The sequence below is a fragment of the Manihot esculenta genome, chromosome 9 (assembly GCF_001659605.2).
Source record: "Manihot esculenta cultivar AM560-2 chromosome 9, M.esculenta_v8, whole genome shotgun sequence".
In the NCBI taxonomy this organism is placed as follows: domain Eukaryota; kingdom Viridiplantae; phylum Streptophyta; class Magnoliopsida; order Malpighiales; family Euphorbiaceae; genus Manihot; species Manihot esculenta.
Window position 1 is genome coordinate 3,921,533 of NC_035169.2, and position 17,372 is coordinate 3,938,904.

At 25.6% G+C, this 17,372-nt stretch overlaps 1 protein-coding gene across 1 annotated transcript; it reads left to right on the forward strand.

The window, feature by feature from the left end:
• The first annotated feature begins 6,304 nt into the window (after positions 1–6,304).
• Positions 6,305–13,915, forward strand: LOC110622584 (pentatricopeptide repeat-containing protein At3g06920-like). The gene is made up of 3 exons (XM_043959863.1): positions 6,305–8,140; positions 8,237–8,331; positions 11,801–13,915. Exons 1-3 carry the CDS (start codon positions 6,397–6,399, stop codon positions 13,913–13,915), a joined length of 3,954 nt encoding a protein of 1,317 aa, XP_043815798.1. The 5' UTR covers positions 6,305–6,396.
• The last annotated feature ends 3,457 nt before the right edge of the window (positions 13,916–17,372 follow it).

Genomic DNA, 17,372 nt, shown 5'->3' on the forward strand with positions numbered 1-17,372 from the left:
TATTCAAATAAATGTCAAAATAAAAATGCTCTAAACAATTCTTATAAGAGTAAAGCTTGGTAAAAATTAATTTTAATAAAATACTTAATAATAAAAATTATATAAGCTAAAATTAATTATATTTTTCATGAATTTTATTAAATATTAAAAATAAAATTAATTATTTATATAACCGTCTTTAATTAGGTATCGAATATAGTATAATATTTTTATATGAAAAATTAATAAAAAATTACAAAATGTGGTGCATATAAACGAGTACTGCATTTCCTTTCCCAATTTCCTTTTGTTATCCTTACCACTTTACCGCAGGCAGAGAGCCTTCCTTTTCCGATTCTCTATTTCCTTTCCTCATTCCCAATCTCCGATCCATCCCTAAAAACAACTGACGAGAGATCGATGATGATGAAGATGCTTTGTTGGAGGAAGAGCAGGAGCTTCCATCTTCAGCTACAAGGGGCAATTGGTACCATTCAATCTCCATTCCTATTCTTATTTCCCAATTATTGCCATTCTTCTACTTCCACAGTTGAAGATGCACGCTTCTTGACAAATAACTTCAAATCTGCTTCTTTTACCCGCCTTGATCATGCCATTGCTACCTTCAATCATGTAATTCATAGTTAGTTCAACACCAAATAACGCTTTATTATCGAGGAGAAGGAGATCTGCAATGTACAACTCTTCTTATTTAGCTAATAGAATTTGGGTTTTCACCTTTGAAAAGTGAAGTAATATAGCAAAATCAAAAGTGCAGAGCAAGAGAGCAAAAAAAAAAAAAAAACAGACAATCTCACATTAGAAAGAGAATTTATTTATAGAGGATCTGGTCAAGAATAAATATTAGATCCAAAAACTAAGGAAAAATCAGTAGATGAAATGAACAATAGGCTTTACAGGAGAGGAGTGATTGTATGAATTAACTGAATAGTTCTCCATGTTAGTGGGTTTTGAATGAAAGGTGGAGTTGGAAGAGAGGAGGGTTATGAGAGGTGAGTAGTAGGAGTTGTGAGTCCATTAGCGTGAAAGAAAAGAGAAAAAGAGAAGAATGAGATATTGTATAAGATTTTTTTGTTAGTAGCGGAAGACACGTCAGCAAATTAACTAGTAAAAATAATGGTTTAATAGAATATGTAATTAGAAACCAATATTTATTGTTTTCGATTTATGATTTTTTTTATTTCAAAAATATTTTTCAATAAGTAGTAAAAAGTAAAAAATGCAACCCTATCAAGTGAACAATAAAAAAACAAGAAACATCAACGATAATAAATGCATTCTTATCTTTTTTTCTCGTCGACAACATATGAATAATGAATTCAGAAGTAATAAGTGCATCGAGTAAATTTGAGAGATTTTATATTTTACTTCTCTGACCTTTAATTTTTATTTCAAAAAAAAAATATATGACTAATGACTAATAATGTAAATGATTATTATTACGTTAAATTTTAACACTGTTGTAAATTATTTTTATTAAAATTGAAAATATTGATCATTAGGTGAAAATATATATTTTTTCTAAATTTTATTAGAAAGAGAAGGATTGAGGTATCACCTAAAATTACTCTAAATTAACGAGTAATATAATTTATAAATCATGTCAACTTGTATTTTTATAAAATATAATATGTACTTAATTATTATTTATATTTAATTATTTTTATTATTATATTTTAAATTTGTTATGTAGAAAAGTAATAATTTTTTATTTAAATTTTAATGATAATTTTTATTGTCGTTATTAAAATCATATTAATTTTCATTAATAAAAGATAAATTTATTTTTATTATTATAGTTTTAAGGACTAATTAGAGTGTCGTCATAATTAATATTAATAATTAATGTCTTTAAAATTTTTTAATAAGAAAACCTCTAATGACAATTTAATGATCAAATAAAATGGTTGTTAATGATTTTTAATGATTAATTTTTAATATTTAATGATAAATTTTTTTTCTTGATGATGAATATTTTTCTTATAGTGTTATCCATATTTTTTACTATTTGAGACACTTTCAAAATTTATTCAATAAAAAATATTTTATGTTCAAATAAAAAATTAAATCATTTTAAAGAAAATAATTTTCTTTTTTTAAAAAAAAAAGTTATTGTTCGCATTTTGAATATCTTATTAAGATTTCTATATAAATTAGCTAATAAAATTTATTTTTAATTGAAATTAAATAAAAGAAAATAAATTATTTAATTAAAAAATATTTTCTAAATATTATTCAAATAGAAATAATATTTTGAAAATAAAACGAAATCTAAATTATAAGTAAAATATATAAAATTACTTAACTCACTCAAGAAAATTTTATTTATATTATACAGTATATCATACAACTAGAAGTAAAATTTGCTAAATATTGATAAACTATTGTATGCAATGCCATATCAGTTCATATTTTTTAATGGCATACTTTTGTAGCACTCTGAAACTTTAAAAAGGTGTCATAACATATCTAAATTATTTATAAATGAAGTTAAAATAGCACCAAACTTTCACAGTATTTTTAAATCAATTTTAATTTAGTATAAAAATTTTTTTTAGTGTAAAAAATATATGATGAGCTTCAATTTTAAAATTTATGCATTGTATATACTTTTTTTTTATATAATTAAGTGATTGTTAGAGGTGAAATTAGATAATAATTTGATCTTTGTGGATATATATCAATACTTTTATACTCCATACTATTTTATATTAAGACTATAAAGTCATTTTAATTACGTTTTGAATACTTTAAGTGTGTCATAGGATGTTCAAACTACTACAATTTTTTTTCTTTTAATAAAGTTTAAAGGTGTAATTATATATTTGGTTTTTCTTAATTTTATAAATGTCACTCAGTCAGAATTTAGTAAATTTCCGGATAAATATTTATGTGTAGCTTCATCTGAGTGGAATAATTTTTTTTTTTTTTTTTAAAAATTATTTGCCATATAAAATTATAAAAGCCTATAAATATGTTCCTAACCTATATGATGAAGAATTTTTTTTCAATTTAATTTATATAGAAAAAATCATGTATACCATCAATTAGAAATTTCACCGAATTTTAATGAGAGTTACTGTTTGAAATTCAAATAGCTAATTAAGTGATATTTATGAAGCAAAATTAATTTAAATTTAATTCATATAGGATAAATTATGTAGACGATCAATCAGAAATTTCACCAAATTCTAATGAAAGTTACTGTTTAAAATTCAAATAGCTAATTAAGTGATATTTATGAAGTAAAATTAAATTTAGTAACTGCAAGTAAAAATTGTCCATGTGAATGTAATATTACGTATTTTGTATTGTATTGTAAGAATTAACTGTGTGCTTCAGTTGTGAGCTTCCAACCCACGTGATGGACTATGCCAAATTGAAATTGTATATAATAGTTAGCACAAAATTATTAAATAGGTGGAAAGTGAATTCAAAAATTATTTAGACTGTTTTAATTGGTATTAGAACCACCCTGAATCAAGTAAATTATACAGAGTTAGTGGACCTGCAAGGAAAGAGCTACTCGTGAGAGGAGGCGGAACCGTCTGAGACACTAGCGAACTATAATACCTAAAGGTTCGATCCTGATTAGTAATTATATCTGATTCAGTTACGACGATGACGTCACAAATTTAACTAAAGAGAGTGTAAGAATCAGCTGTGAACTTCCGTTCACATCTGTAAACTTCCGTCCACATCGACGAATTATGACAAATCAGAATGGTATATAATAGAAAACTATTAAATAACTTGAATTAATCATTTTAGATCAGGTGAGTGAGTTCAAAAATTATTTAAATCAGCTTAGACCGGACTGTTTATGTATAATGCTTAAAATATCATTTTTCAATATAACTAAGTTATTCATTAACTGCTTTATTAAACACATACATTAAATAGAATCATTGCAAAATAAAAAATAAAAAATAAACTTTTTCTACTGAAAAAAATTATACATTTAATTTATAAAAGGGAAAAAACTAATGATTATTTTTTTAAAAAATAAAATAATTTATGAAACTAGGAAAATGAAACAAATAACTCTAATGTAGTAAGAGGTAGTCTAGAATTTTGAGTCAAATTTTAGTTTTTTCTAAAAAAATATATAATAACAGATATTTATATAACTTTATTCAAATTTTTTTATTAACCTTATATCAAATATCATTAATTATTATAATTTTTTTTTACTCTGTTAATAATTACTCTCTGAAAATATGTTAGAGAAACACTATTTTTTTTAAGATTTATTCCAAACGTACTTTATATACATTTAACGATACTTGCTAAAATTTAATTTACACAGAATTTAAAATTATTTAATTTAAAAAAATAAAAAAATCTTTATTTTATCATGTTTCAACTTTTATGTAAACAATATGAATAAAGATTGATTTTACTTAGTAAAATATAAATTCAAGTAAATCCATGTATAGATTTATCTTAAAATACATGTAAAATGTAGTGTAATTAATATCAATAACCGTTTTTAGTAATGGTGTACTGATATTCTCCGCGAATATAATGTCAGGTATGAATTTATAAAATAAATAAATATGAAATGGTTGATTGTACACAATCTCTTTAATATTTAAGTCGGTAAGTAGTTTATCAAAAATTTCAAAATAAAAATAGTTTGATTAAAAGATGATTTAACATATATGACACTTGGAAAGACTAGAATTTTTTTTTGAAATCTATCTTGATCCTAGATTGTAGAATTTTAATGAGGACATTTTATTTGTATATGATTTGGAGTCCTAATTATCGTATAACTTTGTGATTTGAATAATATGGTCTATTCGGGTTGAAGCCTTCGGTAGTCGTCACCCTTAAGTTTCAATCCTAAGGTTGAAACCTCCTGTTAATATTAGCCTAGAGGCTTAAATCTTGAGGTCTCAAGACCCATTTAGCACCTTGAATCTCGGTATTCAAGAGTTTTCGACCTTTCAACTATGAAGCCGAACACTTTTCAATATTAAAATTTTATTTCTCATAAAATATATTTATCAGAATTAAGTAGTTTATGACATATTTATTTTATTATCTCTCTTATGATATTTTTTTTAAATTAATATAAATTATTAATTATATAATATTGTACCATGGAGATTGAAAAGCATTTTAGTTTATATATATATATATACATATATATATATATATATATATATATATATATATATATACTTGAGTTTATCTTATACATGTCTATAAATGATAGTATTAGAATTTAAGATATAAAAATGATAATTTAAAGGTAAATAATTAAGAAATTATTATTATTATTTAAATTGCCAAAATTATATTTAATAATTATAAGTTTATTGTATTTTATTATTATTTAAAAATATTTAATTAATTATATTAGTTTTCAATTTAAATTAAAATTTAAATTTATTATAATTATTAAAATACTAATTTTATAATGATGAATATTTGAGTTTGTCGCTAAAACTTTTTCACAATAAATAATTCATGTTAATAATTTTTAACAATGAAGAAAATATTAAATCCATATAAAAACTATTTTTTTAATATTATAATAAATAGATATAAAAATAAAAGTATTAATACTCTATACTATTTTATAAAAATAAAGAATAGATTTTAAAGTATTTAAATTTTTGATAATTTTGTATGTTTATGATTAGTTTCACACATTAATTTAATTTTTTAATTTAAATTTTATTATGTGATCATATAAATAAAATATTTATAATTTTAATGGATTTTACTATTTTAATTTAATTTTTTAACTTTTATGACATTTTGTACATAAATATATTCATATTTTAAAAATAATTTCTTATAATTTATAATACAATATACTGTATATTAAATCTAAAGAAAAAAATTTATATATTATAAATTTACGTTAATATTAATAACAAATAAAATTGAAAATGCGAAATATATGTGGTGAGTTTGAGCATTTCAAAATTTATTATTTTGAAATAATTTTATATATTAATTTTTTATTATATTAATTAAAATTGTAATATTATTCAAATAAATGTCAAAATAAAAATGCTTTAAACAATTCTTATAAGAGTAAAGCTTGGTAAAAAATAATTTTATTATACTAAAATAAAATAATTAATAATAAAAAATTATATAAGCTAAAATTAATTATGTTTTTCATGAAATTTTATTAATATTAAAAATAAAGTTAATTATTTATATAACCGCCTTTAATTAGGTATCGAATATAGAATAATATTTTTATATGAAAAATTAATAAAAAATTACAAAATGTGGTGCATATAAACAACTAGTAATGCATTATCCTTGTCAATTTACCCGTAGGCAGAGAGCCTTCCTTTTCCGATTCTCTATTTCCTTTCCTCATTCCCAATCTCCGATCCATCCCTAAAAACAACTGACGAGAGATCGATGATGATGAAGATGCCTTGGAGGAGGAAGAGCAGGAGCTTCCATCTTCAGTTACAAGGGGCAATTGGTACCATTCAATCTCCATTCCTATTCTTATTTACCAATTATTGCCATTCTTCTACTTCCACACTTGAAGATGCACGCTTCTTGACAAATAACTTCAAATCTGCTTCTTTTACCCGCCTTGATGATGCCATTGCTTCCTTCAATCATGTAATTCATAAGCATCCTCTGCCTTCTAGGGTTCCATTTAATAGATTCTTATCTGCCCTTGTGAAAATGAAACAATACCACACTGTCCTTTCCATGTCCAAAACAATTGAATTGCTAGGAATCTCTCACGATGTTTATTCTCTTAACATCTTAATTAATTGCTTCTGCCGTTTACATCTTGTGGATTTTGGCTTCTCTGTTTTTGGTAAGATGCTCAAATTCGGATTGGAGCCTACCACTGTGACATTTACTACCTTAATTAATGGGCTTTGTATAGAGAGTAAAATGGACAAAGCAGTGGAATTTTTCGATGATATGGTTGCACGTGGTTATCAACCTAATGTTTATACTTACAGTGTGATAATAAACGGAATGTGTAAATTTGGGAAAACAAGTGTGGCTATTAGGCTACTAAAGGGAATGGCTGATAGAGGTTGTGAGCCAGATGTTGTGACATACGGAGCAATCATTGACGCCCTTTGCAAGGATGAGCTAGTTGGTGAGGCTTTAGAGCTCTCCTCTCAAATGAGGAATAAGGGCATCTCACCTAATGTCATCACTTACACTAGTTTAATTCATGGTGTTTGCAAATTAGGCCAAAAGAACCAAGCTTTGGCCTTGGTGAATGAAATGGTGGAGCAAAACATATTACCAGATGTTTATACCTTCAGTGTATTGATTGACGCACTTTGTAAGGATGGAATGGTTGCAGAGGCTCAAAATACATTCAATGTAATGATTCAAAGAGGTGTAGAGCCTAATGTGGTCACCTACAATTCCTTAATTGATGGTCTTTGCATTTCAGACCAATTCAAGGAAGCTTTGGCCTTGTTGAAAGAAATGGTGGGGAGGAACATATCCCCTGATGTTTTTACCTTCAATATATTGATTGGCACTCTTTGTAAGAAAGGACTAGTTTCAAATGCACAGAATATAATCAAGATAATGATTCAAAGAGGTGTGGAACCTGATGTTGTCACTTATAATTCATTGATGGATGGATATTGTCTGTGCAAGCAAATTGATAAGGCTAGAAAGATATTTGATCTGATGGTGACCAATGAAATAGCTGACTTTTTTAGCTACAACATTTTGATGAATGGATATTGTAAGTGCAAAATGATAGATGATGCAAAGGAGATTTTTGATGAAATGTCTCATAAAGGTTTAGTTCCTGATGCTGTTACTTATCATACTCTTATAAAGGCTATGTTTCAAGCAGGGAGGCCCCAAACTGCAAAAGAGCTCTTTAAGGATATGTGCTCTCATGGTCAACAGCCAAATATAGTAACCTTCTCAATTATGATTGATGGCTTGTGTAGTCAGGGGAATCTCGATGAGGCACTCACCCTATTGAAAGCAATGGAGAAAAGTCAGTTGAAGGCTAATTTTGTGATCTATAGCAGTCTGATCAATGGTATGTGCAAAGTTGGGAAGATTAATGATGCCAAGGAACTTTTTTCTAGTCTTTTTGAAATTGGTTCACAACCTGATGTTTATGTATATAATGCAATTATGAAAGGACTCTGCTGAGAAGGATTAATAGATGAAGCATATAAGATTTTTAGAGACATGGAAAAGGGAGGATGTTTACCGAATAATTGTTGTTATAATATCATCATTCAAGGGTTTCTCAAGCATGAGGATTTACCAAAAGCATCAGAACTAATCAATGAAATGGTTGATAAGGGGTTCTCTGCTGATGCTGCTACCACAGAATTGGTAGTACATTTATCGCGGAATAATGAACTCATTCTAAGCAAACTACGTAATTGTTATGAGGCACTAAATGCATAAATGTTAAGTGATTTTAACAATCAACACTTGATCAGCAGATGCAAGAGGTCTTCGTTGTAATGTGAGTTATTGGTACTTCAATCTATTTCCTATAGTGTTGTTAGTTGCTTTTGCTTTTTACGAGAAACTGTTTAGGATTAGCACTAAACTCAAGTTTTCAGGTTGTATAAGCAGATTAGCTTTGCTGAATCTGTTCCAATACTGCATTGGTCTGCAATAAGTTGAAAAAAAAACAAAAAAAGAATCTTAAGACTCCAGTTTTATGTATACAATGAGAGAAATTGTGCCTGCTCTCTTCTTACGTATTCCTTTTTTTTCCTCTCATTTTGAATTCATCATTCTGGTATAACAATCTGCACTTGTACATAGTTTTTCTAAGTGTCAGATGATTTATTGCCATGTATGGAAAATATCAAAAGGTGAAGAGCAGCAATTACTTTTCTTATTTTTGAGTCTTACTCAACCTGAAAGCTTTTGTTTTGCCTTATTATTATACTATATGAAGTGAATTGAGCAGAGAACATATTTGCTTCTAATTCTACTCCCATGCAAATGGATCTAAAATGCGTCATTTTGCTACCATTATTCAAAGAGGAAGCTAAGACCCAAGTGTTGTATGTCCTCTTAGCATAAGTGGATAGTATTTTCCAAGAGAAAAAGCAAAATTAGGAAAGGCCCTTCAAAGGTTAAACTGAAATTTGACAACAGAAATGAGGACTTAGAACAAGAAAGTGAAGAAGGGGAAGCTAAGGCATGTTTCCATAGTTAGTTCAACACCAAATAACGCTTTATTATTGAGGAGAATGAGATCTGCAATGTACAACTCTTCTTATTTAGCTAATAGAGTTTGGGTTTTCACCTTTGAAAAGTGAAGTAATATAGCAAAATCAAAAGTGCAGAGCAAGAGAACAGAAAAAAAGGACAATCTCACATCAGAAAGAGAATTTATTTATAGAGGATCTGGTCAAGAATGAATATTAGATCCAAAAACTAAGGAAAAATCAGTAGATGAAATGAACAATAGGCTTTACAGGAGAGGAGTGATTGTATGAATTAACTGAAGTGAACAGTTCTCCATGTTTGTGGGTTTTGAATGAAAGGTGGAGTTGGAAGAGAGGAGGGTTATGAGAGGTGAGTAGTAGGAGTTGCGAGTCCATTAGCGTGAAAGAAAAGAGAAAAAGAGAAGAATGAGATATTGTATAAGATTTTTTTGTTAGTAGTGGAAGACACGTCAGCAAATTAACTAGTAAAAATAATGGTTTAATAGAATATGTAATTAGAAACCAATATTTATAGTTTTCGATTTATGATTTTTTTGATTTCAAAAATATTTTTCAATAAGTAGTAAAAAGTAAAAAATGCAACCCTATTAAGTAAACAATAAAAAAACAAGAAACAACAATGATAATAAATGCATTTTTTTTTAATTAATGATATATGAATAATGCACTCGATAAGTCGAGTCGAGTAAATTTGAAAGGTTTTAGATTTTATTTTTTTAATTTTTAATATTATTTTAAAAAAAAAAGACATGATTAATGATGTAAATGATAAATGTTTATTGTTATGTTAAATTTTAGTACCGTTGTGAATTATTTTTATTAAAATAGAGAATATTGATATTTTTTCTAAATTTTATTGGAGAGGTATCACCGAAAGTTACTCTAAATTAACAAGTAATATAATTTATAAATTATGTAAACTCACAATGAGTCTAAATTAACAAGTAATATAATTTATAAATTATGTAAACTCACAATGAGTACAAATTGAACTTTTTATTTTTGCCGAAAAAAATATGTACTTAATTATTATCAATATTTACTTATTTTTATTATTAAATTTTAAATTTATTATATAGAAAAGTAATAATTCTTTATTTAAATTTTAATGACAATTTTTATTGTCGTTATTAATTTTTTTTACGATTATATTAATTATCATTAACAAAAGACAAATTTATTATTATTATTATAGTTTTAATGATTGATTAGAGTGTCATCATAATTAATATTAATAATTAATATACAATATCCTTATTAAAAATTTTTAACGAGAAAATCTCTAATAACAATTTACATTAATGACCAAATGAAATGATTGTTAATAATTTTAATGATCAATTTTTAATATTTAATGATAATTTTTTTCTATGAATATTTTTCTTGTAGTGTTATTCATATTTTTGGCTATTTGAAACACTTTGAAAATTTAATCAATAAAAAATATTTTCATATTCATATAAAAAATTAAGTCATTCTAAAGAAAATAAAATTTTATTTTCAAAAGAAAAAGTTATTCTCGCATTTGAGCATCTTATTAACACCTTCATATAAATTAGTTAATAAAATTTATTTTTGAATTGAAATTAAATAAAAGAAAATAAATTATTTTGTTAAAAAATATTTTCTAAATATTATTCAAATAGAAATAATATTTTAAAAATAAAACAAAATCTAAATTATAAGTAAAATATATGAAAGTACTTAACTCACTCAAGAAAATTTTATTTGCTAAATATTAATAAACTATTGTATGCAATGCCATATCAGTTCATATTTTTTAATGGCATACATTTGTAGCACTCTAAACTTTAAAAAGGTGTCATGACATATCTAAATTATTTATAAGTGAAGTTAAAATAGTATCACAATCTTAATATAGCACGAACCTTTTACAATATTTCTAAATCAATTTTAATTTAGTATGAAGATTTTTTTTTTAGTGTAAAACATATACGGTGAACTTCAATTTCAAAATTTATGCATTGTGTATAATTATTTTTTTTATAACTAAGTGATTGTTAAAAGTGAAATTAGATAATAATTTAATGTTTGTGGATATATGTCCATACTTTTATACTCCATACTATTTTATATTAAGATTATAAGATCATTTTATTTGCATTTTGAATAGTTTAAGTATATCGTAGGATGCTCTAAAAAGTTTAAACTACTATAAAAATTTTTTAATAAAGTTTAGAGGCGTAACTATATATCTAGTTTTTCTTAATTTAATAAGTTATCTATTGAGAAATAAAGTTAACGTCAAAATAAGTTAGGGAGTTGGTTATGAGAGAATAGGAAATGCATTTTAGTGTACACAAGTAATTTTTATTTGCAATTACTGAATTTTAGTGTTTGTTTCACTATATTCACTAAATTTAATTTTATTATACTAAAATAAAATAATTAATAATAAAAAATTATATAAGCTAAAATTAATTATAATTTTCATGAATTTTATTAATATTAAAAATAAAATTAATTTTTTATATAACCGTCTTTTATAGAATATAGTATAATATTTTTATATCAAAAATTAATAAAAAATTACAAAATGTGGTGCATATAAACAGTAATGCATTTCCTTTCCCAATTTCCTTTTGTTATCCTTACCACTTTACCCGCAGGCAGAGAGCCTTCCTTTTCCAATTCTCTATTTCCTGTCCTCATTCCCAATCTCCGATCCATCCCTAAAAACAACTGACGAGAGATCGATGATGATGAAGATGCCTTGGAGGAGGAAGAGCAGGAGCTTCCATCTTCAGCTACAAGGGGCAATTGGTACCATTCAATCTCCATTCCTATTCTTATTTACCAATTATTGCCATTCTTCTACTTCCACACTTGAAGATGCACGCTTCTTGACAAATATCTTCAAATCTGCTTCTTTTACCCGCCTTCATGATGCCATTGCTTCCTTTAATCATGTAATTCATATGCATCCTCTTCCTTCTAGGGCTCAATTTTGTAGATTCTTATCTGCCCTTGTGAAAATGAAACAATATCACACTGTCTTTTCCATGTCCAAAACAATTGAATTGCTAGGAATCTCTCACGATGTTTATTCTCTTAACATCTTAATTAATTGCTTCTGCCGTTTACATCTTGTGGATTTTGGCTTCTCTGTTTTTGGTAAGATGCTCAAATTCGGATTGGAGCCTGACGTTGTGACATTTACTACCTTAATTAATGGGCTTTGTATAGAGAGTAAAATCGACAAAGCAGTGGAATTTTTCGATGATATGGTTGCACGTGGTTATCAACCTAATGTTCGTACTTTCAATGTGATAGTAAACGGATTGTGTAAATTTGGGAAAACAAATGTGGCTATTGGGCTACTAAAGGGAATGACTGATAGAGGTTGTGAGCCAAATGTTGTGACATACAGTGCAATCATTGACGCCCTTTGCAAAGATGAGCTAGTTGGTGAGGCTTTAGAGCTCTTCTCTCAAATGAGGAATAAGGGCATTTCACCTGATGTCATCACTTACACTAGTTTAATTCATGGTGTTTGCAAATTAGGCCAAAAGAACCAAGCTTTAGCCTTGATGAATGAAATGGTGGAGCAGAACATATCACCTGATGTTTACACCTTCAGTGTATTGATTGATGCTCTTTGTAAGGATGGAATGGTTTCAGAGGCTCAAAATACATTCAATGTAATGATTCAAAGAGGTGTAGAGCCTGATGTGGTCACTTACAATTCCTTAATCGATGGTCTTTGCATTTCAGACCAATTCAAGGAAGCTTTGTCCTTGTTGAAAGAAATGGTGGGGAGGAACATATCCCCTGATGTTTTTACCTTCAATATATTGATCGACACTCTTTGTAAGAAAGGACTGGTTTCAAATTCAGAGAGTATAATCAAAATAATGATTCAAAGAGGTGTGGAACCTGATGTTGTCACTTATAATTCATTGATGGATGGATATTGTCTAGGCAGCCAAATTGATAAGGCTAGAAAGCTATTTGATCTGATGGTGACCAATGAAATAGCTGGCATTTTTAGCTACAACATTTTGATCAATGGATATTGTAAGTGCAAAATGATAGATGATGCAAAGCAGATTTTTTATGAAATATCTCATAAAGGTTTAGTTCCTGATGCTTTTACCTATCATACTCTTATAAAGGGTATGTTTCAAGCAGGGAGGCCCCAAACTGCAAAAGTGCTCTTTAAGGATATGTGCTCTCATGGTCAACAGCCAAATATAGTAACCTTCTCAATTATGATTGATGGCTTGTGTAGACAGGGGAATCTCGATGAGGCACTCACCCTATTGAAAGCAATGGAGAAAAGTGAGTTGAAGCCTAATTTTGTGATCTATAGCAGTCTGATCAATGGTATGTGCAAAGTTGGGAAGATTAATGATGCCAAGGAACTTTTTTATAGTCTTTTTGAAATTGGTTTACAACCTGATGTTTATGTATATAATGCAATTATGAAAGGACTCTGCCAACAAGGATTAACGGATGAAGCTTATAAGGTATTTAAAGACATGGAAAAGGTAGGATGTTTACCAAATAATTGTTGTTATAATATCATCATTCAAGGGTTTCTCAGGCATGAGGATTTACCAAAAGCATCAGAATTAATCAATGAAATGGTTGATAAGGGGTTCTCTTCTAATGATGCTACCACAGAATTGGTAGTACATTTATCGCGGAATAATGATCTCATTCTGAGGCTTTTAAAGGTGCGCAATGAGGGATCAACAAACTAAAGTTGTTATATCTTGACCATTCAAGTGTGTCTTGGAGCACAACTTGGTAATTACCTTTTTCAAATATAATAGATATGTAATTTAACTAATTTCTTCAAATATCATTTTTAATTTCAATCAGCTGTGATTCTCTTCTACAAAATGAAATTTTCTAACACCGCAAATGACCTGTCATGGTTTACCACGAGCAGACTCGCGAATAAACTCGTAAATAGTTTCGTTAAGCAGGCTGAAATTAATAATATAAGAGAAATAAATTCAAATCTTACATATACTTTTATGAGTCAAATTTAAATTTTATAAAGTTCAATTTAATATTGTGTAATTAGACTATTAAAACTTGCATATATTTGGATCGTTAAGAGTTCATCTTTATAAGTTTAAGAGCTAATTTGTATATGTGAAGGTCAGCTGTTTGCTTGATGTGGGACGTCCCTCTCATCGGCAGAGTACGAAAAATCAAAATTGTATATAATAGTTAATTACGAAACTACTAAATAACTTGGATTAACTATTTTGGGCCAAGTGGAAAGTAGGTCAAAAGTTATTTGGGTTAGTTTGGGCCGGATTGTTATGCTTACTTAATGTAGGAAGACGTCCCACATCGACGGAAAATGAAACTACAAGTAAAAAGTGGGCACTTTCCAAAAATTATTTAGGTGGGTCGAGCCGTTTCAGTATATATACTTATTTAGTTTTAAACTAAAACTCATTACACATATAAATAAATTAAATTATTGGTGAATTATTTGAGACTAAACTCAATAAAAACTTGACTAGTCTAAGTTTATTTGCTAAAAGAGTCAAATTTGAACTTATTAATACTCCACTTAAAAAAATTTTAACGGACTAAATTTGAACTCTTCAAAACGATTAGTTTACACTCTAAGTAAATTTTAAAAAGTGTTTAAATTACTAATAAGCTCTAAATCCAAATTACCAAAAAATTACTAACGGATTTGAAAATCCGTTACTAAACTTTATCATCAAATTAATAAGTAAAAAAAAATATTAAATTTATCAACAGATGCTACCTGCTAGTAAATCCGTTGATAAATTTAAAATAAAATCCTACATAAAATTCTTTCTTTTTTTTTTTACAACTCACATTTTTCAGTTACCAACGGATTTGCTAATAAATTTTAGTAACGAATTACAAATTTATTAATAATTCGCGTTTATAAATATAACACCAGCTCCTCTGCTTTTATTATTCGTTCATCTTATCATCCGCCTTTCTTCCATTTTTTCCCTTTCTCTCATTTTCATTCTTTTTCTTTCTTTCTTTCATTTCACTTTTTTATCTCATAATTTTTTTTTCTATTATTTTTCTTTCATCTCTTATCCTATTTTCTCTAATTCTCTTTCGTCTTCTATTACTCTTTTTCATTTTTCATTTTCTCCATTTTCTTTTCCATCTTTTTATTTCCTTTCCTCTTATCTTCTTCATTTTTTCTATAATTTTCATTCATATTAATTTTTTAATATTATTTTCTCCTATCATTTTCTTTCTATCTATATTTTTCTATTATTTTATCTTTATTTATTTTCTTCTCTAATCATTTGTTCATTTTTTTCATTTTTCTAATTATCTTTTTACTCAACTCTCATTCTTTCTTCTTTTTCATAATTTTTATTTTTCTATCATTTTCTTTATTTTTCTCTTTTTTCTTTCTTTTTTATTATTTTCTCTCATTTTGTACTATTTGTTTTTTTTTTTATTTGCACTTTCTATGTATTTCTAATAAATATTGAATATAAATTAAAAACTTAATAACAATAATAATATAATTTTAAGTCTTATTAAATTAATAAAAAATTATTTAAATTCTTAATAAATTTACTAATGGAATGCAATTCGTTAATAATTTACTAACGGATTTCACATATGTTAATAAATTATTTTTCTTTTATACTAACAGATTTAAAATTTGTTAGTAATTTGGAATCTGTCGGTAATAATAATGAAAACTCCGTTAATAAATCCGCTAGTATTACTAACGAATTTGAAAGTCGGTAAAAATTTACCGTCAAACTTTTTAACAACGGATCGTAATCTATTAGTAATCAATTGTTAATTTATTTACCATTGGATTTTTATTGAATTGCCAATGAAAAAATCACTGCATTATCAATACAAATTAAGAAGTTGTTGATTCATATATTTACAATAAAATGTCTTTTAAACTCTTAAGACTTTTGAAGCTAAAATTGAAAAAACATTCATGATGTTGTATTTCTCCTTTGGTTGAAATTGTTATTCATGCAAGATGATTTTTTCTGTTGTAACACTTTGGAATGATGTCTATTATTGGAATGCATATGATTGTTTGACTAATATAAAACAGATATAAGAAGTATATAGTTAAAAAGATAATTATAATTTTTAGCAATAAACATTTAATAAAAATATTAAATTTTTGATAATTTTATATTTTTATGATTAGATTCACACAATAATTTAATTTTCTAATTTAACATTTATTATGTAATCTTATAAATAAAATGTTTATAATTTTAATTTTTATGAAATTTTGTACATAAATATATTCATACTTTAAAAATATTATTCTTATAATTTATAATACAATATAATGTCTATTAAATGCATAGAAATAATTTACATATTATAAATTTACGTTAATATTATTAATAATAAAATAAAATTTAAAATGCAAAATATATTTAGTGAGTTTAACATTTCAAAATTTTATTATTTTGAAATAATTTTATATATTAATTTTTTACTGATATTAATTAAAATTATAATATTATTCAAATAAAATGTCAAAATAAAAATGTGCCAAACAGTTCTCATGAGAGTTAAGCTTTGTAAAAAAAAAATTAATTTTTATTATACAAAAATAAAGTAATTAATAATAAAAAATTATATAAAGTTAGTCATTTTAAATTTCTAATTATATTAGAGTAAAATTAAACAATAAACTATTTATCTTTTCCTCATCTATATTATATACAATTAGACTATAATAATATTTTTAAAAATATACATTGATAATTATTTATTAAATAAGGAATATTATTTAATAAAATAAAAAATCAATATTCTACAATTATATTTATAATATTTTATTTTAAAAAATAAAATTAACAAAATTAATTAATTTTGAAATAAATTCAATTAAATATAAGGTACGGTTATAATAAAATATTATTTTTATGAAAATAAATTTAATTAAATCTCTATATTTTTATTAAGAGTCACATAAATTCAATTTAAAATTTTTAAAATTTTAAGCTAATTAAACTATGTAATTTTATTAAAGGCTAAATAGATTCTAACTTAATATTATTTTTTAATAATAAAATATTATTTTTATAATTTAAAACATTAAAATTTTAGTATTTTAATTAAAATTAAAAATTTTAAAATATATATAAATATAATAAATAATTTCTAAAATTATATAAATAAAGTTTTATCATATAAAAATTT